The following is a 4417-nucleotide window of genomic DNA, read 5'->3' as shown; positions in this document are numbered from 1 at the left end:
ACTAATCCTCTGTAGAAATCCGACCGCGTTACCCAACTGGCAGAAAGCTGTGAGCACTTGCCGACATTCCAGGTGCCACGCGATTTTTTTCTTGGTCTATGCTTGATCCAGGACTGTAGCTCTGTTAATGAGACGAGCTGCGGAAAATACTGCCTGACAAACGGTGACCACACCCACTCACTGTTAAGAAAAGACTGGAGTTGTCGCAGATGTCCGCCAGTGAGTTCATTGAAAGACGGGTGAAAGTTGCGAAAATGGCAAGAGTGGATGGTTCCTCTCTAAGTGTAGACCTGTGAGTTGGAGAAAAGGAATTGGAGAGGGCACTTCTACTCCTAGCATGTGGCTTTAGATCAAAGTTGGACGAAGAGAAAAGGGCACTTGTCCTAGAGGTCAGAGTGCTCGTGGTTTTGTGGGATGTCCACGAGTAGCCCTTGGAAGTCACCCTCTTTTGGAGATTTTACTTGTTATAACTTTTATTACTTTTCCTTATTTACACGTTCCAATCCCAATCGCTTTGTCTTGTCCTGTATCGTCCCCAATCTTTTATATGAACTTTCAATGGTTAATAATGAAATGATTGTTAATGGATTGAAGGCGGAGAGCTGGCAGAATCGCTAGTACGCGGACAAAAATGCTTAGCGGCATTTCACCTGTCTTTATGTTCTGAGTTCAAATTCCGCCGCGATAGACTATGCCTTTCAGGCCTATAATAGAAAGTATTATTTTTGGTGGCTTAACTAATAAGGTAGTGCATCAGATAAATTGCTATGCAGAACTTGGTTTCATATTGATTTCGTCTTTTTACGTTCTGATATAATATCCCAACAAGGTCTTCTACTTTACTTTTTCTCAACCAGGGGTTGATAGTGCATCAGTGGTGTTGAATTAATCAACAATACACACCTTAAATTCTGTGGTCCTGCATTATGGTAAAAACAATAGAATACCAAAGAAGGAGCTTTTAAAATGCACTAGGCAAACCTGCTAGAAATAGCAACCAAATTTCCTTCAAATCATACCCTATTATTTTAAAGAAAGGAAGGCGTACAGTGAATTGCAAATATACAAAAAGACAAAGATGTTTGTAGTTGCAAAGCCTTCAATGATAAATCTGCACGAACATCCGGGCGAGAAACAGAGCCTCTACATAGTCGCGAGCCTGCCACAAATAACATCTAAATGTTTCTCGTATCGCACGCTACCGTCTCAAAAAGTGAATGATCCATTGGATAATATAGTTTAGACACCCTATGTTTGAAACAAAACAAAAATAAATAAATGAATAAAAAATAAACTGAATCAGTCAGGGTTAGAATGCTTTTTATCACTGTTCTGTTCTGACAGAGATGTTCTGGAGCTAAATACCAACAACAATGCTTAAATACCTGATATCTGATTCACGGGGGAGAAGTTTGTCAATTTGACAGCGACTATTTTTATTTTCGTTGAATATAATTTAAACGCATTTAAAACATAAAATTTTAAAGCGTTTATTTTGTTATTATCGACAGGTTCGGAAGGAATCGTGAAGTTCTGGGACATAGCCAAAGGAATTCAATCTAGTCGTTTTGAAAGCGATACAGATAAACCTGAAAAAGTGCAGTTCTGCTGCCAGAACAAATTTGTCGTTGTCAATCCGGAGAGAAGTATTATTTTCATCAGTGTTCAGACAACATCGTTTTCACATAACATCGAAAATAAATCTCTCGGGAAAGATGGAATATTTGTACCAGAACCCTTTTTTGAAGTGTGTGGACCGGATAAAACCTTAATTGTTTTTCACTGTATACTATCTCTTTTTGTCTGGGATATTCCTTCCAGAAAACTAAAACACAAGATATATTTAGAAAATGAGGAGATTGCTGAGGAAATAAACTCAACCACTCAAGCGGCAGGTAAACATATTTTATTCACTATCACACACACACACACACACACACACACACACACATATTCACTATCCCACCCCACTCATAAGGGAATGAACAAAAACAAAATTATAGTAGAAAGATATGTATGTTCTTCACGTAATTATAGATTTCTTAACAGGCTTAAAGCCTAAAGTTAGAAACGATTCTCTCCATTTCAGCAGCAGTAGCAGCATCAACAGTAGACTTAACGTTATTTCAACGAATAATCAAAATTGATTAAATATACAGCTGATATTGATTTATATTTCAACATAAAAAGTTAGTAAACAATTCGTCAATGTGTCATTTTTCAGCCCACGGGATGTTTATTAAGTGACCTGTATACTTTTCTCTTCAACATGAAAATATTAGCGTCCTGTGAAAATCAGATTTATAAACATTAACTTCTTTAATTTATGTCACTGAATAGTAGAGTCGTTTCCTAACCACACGGCTATGCCTCTGCCTTTAACAATGAGTAGATAAATAAATAAAATTCTGTTTTCTTTCCAACGAAAGACTTTACAAAAAGATGTCAATTCTTGTCTCACCACGACATACAGACAATTCTTGCCGACTCAGATCACTGTTATTTTCTTTGTTTTCTAGTTTTTATTTCTGATTTGATATCCAACGGCTGATGTTAAGTATTTTCGTTTCAGGTTCAGAAGAATATTTTGCTCTTTTAGTCATGGGAATCATTTTGGTCGTACATCTGGAAACTGGTGCCACTAAAAGTATCAACGTAGAATCAATAGTTGAAGAATGTGACATTGATGGAATCGGTCTGTGTCCGCTGAATTCAATACTTTATTTTGGATGTCCAGAAGATGGCACTTTATACACTTCCAATTTGAAGGATTGGAAAGAAGATAATGTCAAGCAACTTAAAGGTGATTCCTAAACCTTTCTACACCCATTTGTATACATTCAGAGAATTTATGCTTTTTAGAAATCGGAGTTAGACTCTGGTCCTGACCTGAAGTTTACCTGTTAAAATCAAGCTGAGTTAGGTGAAATTTGAAAATAGTTGGTTCAAAATAGTTTTACGAGCCAAAAAAAGACATGTATGTGAGAACTCAACTGCTGCATGTTTGTAGTTAGATACTGTAAATTTTATAAGAGGTTAATAAGACCAATTGAATTTAAAGTCATTTAAAGTACTGCTATCTAAAGTACTTAAATCACACGGAAAATCAATGTGACATAGGCAGCTTTAGCATTAATGATATCAATTGTAATTAATGATGACGTTAATTACAATTGAAATCGTATATGTAAATAAAATGGGTATATGTTGTTCAGTAAAACAAGCAAGTACAATGTACTTTCTAAACACTCCTTGTTTCAGGTAATAAAGCATATGCTTTCGAGAAATTTCACATATCATCAGATGGCCAAGCTATTTATTTCTCCAGGAAAACGACACTTCGGTACTGGGATCTAACTACAGATGAGCTTTCAGTACTCATCCCTCAGAATGGATCCGACTTAATTGATTTTGGTATAGTCAGCAAAACTGTTGCTGTAAGTGTGTCAGATGACAGAAACCTTCGAATATGGGATTTGACTTTAACACAAAGCGATGATAATATGCAAGACAACAACTATGATTACGTCTGTAGTGGATCTGTACGGTAAGACATTTTCAATTTATGGCAGACATCAGTTTCAGTGTACGAAAATATTGTTATTATGGCCTAACATTTAGGCGACGAGTTTACAGAATCGTTATAGCGCCGGGAAAAACTGTTTGGCAGTGTTTCTTCATGCTTTACGTTCTGAGTTAAAATTTCACCAAGGTCTTTCGTCCTTTCAAGGTCGATAAAATAAATGCCATCGATGTAATCGACTAGCTCCACCCTCCAAAATTTCAAGCGGTGTGCCTATATTAAAACATTAAGGACACACTCAAGTTCAAAGCAGTGGTCATGTGAAAATCTTGTTAATGTAATAACCAGGGTTATATAAAAGTAAACTCAAATACTGTGTGTGACGAGAAGAAAATGTATGTAAATATTTTCATACAGAGAAATATTACTTGCACGAAAAATTTCTAAATAAAGAAAATAGAATTTGTAACTTTACTTTCAATAGTCATTTTACAATGCCCATTCACTGCAAACCGCTGAAATTTGAACATTAGCATTTGTACATCGCACATTTGCTAAAAGCACTGCATATTGCCATATTATCTATATATATAAAAATGAGAATGTGTGTCTGTCTGTCTGTCTGTCTGTCTGTCTGTCCGTGTGAATCCCAAAAACTCGAGAACTACGCAACCAATTTCATTCAAATTTTACACATGCCTTACTTAGGGTTCCAGTTGTGTTTTAGTCAAAAAAAATTATTAACTTCTTGCAGAGTTCTAGCACACGGCAACATAATATCTCCTCCACTATTTAAGTATTACGTGTCAAAAGTGAAGCAAAAACACTCATGTCAAATACTTTCACTTTAAAAATGAAACTATTCCACTAACTGAACCAATCACATTTCGATAC

General features: G+C 36.0%; 1 protein-coding gene across 1 annotated transcript in view; it reads left to right on the top strand.

Annotated features, from left to right (window-relative positions):
- The window catches only part of LOC106870193 (NACHT domain- and WD repeat-containing protein 1), a 49453-nt gene that overhangs the window by 28860 nt on the left and 16176 nt on the right, over positions 1-4417 (top strand). Inside the window, exons 17-19 of the mRNA XM_052967630.1 lie at positions 1512-1895; positions 2573-2803; positions 3262-3547. Of these exons, the coding sequence (XP_052823590.1) occupies positions 1512-1895; positions 2573-2803; positions 3262-3547 (901 nt within the window). The remainder of the gene's footprint in view (positions 1-1511; positions 1896-2572; positions 2804-3261; positions 3548-4417) is intronic.

This window comes from Octopus bimaculoides, chromosome 4 (assembly GCF_001194135.2).
Source record: "Octopus bimaculoides isolate UCB-OBI-ISO-001 chromosome 4, ASM119413v2, whole genome shotgun sequence".
Lineage (NCBI taxonomy): Eukaryota > Metazoa > Mollusca > Cephalopoda > Octopoda > Octopodidae > Octopus > Octopus bimaculoides.
Note: the sequence above shows the minus strand (reverse complement) of the source record. Positions and strands in the feature narration are given on the sequence as shown.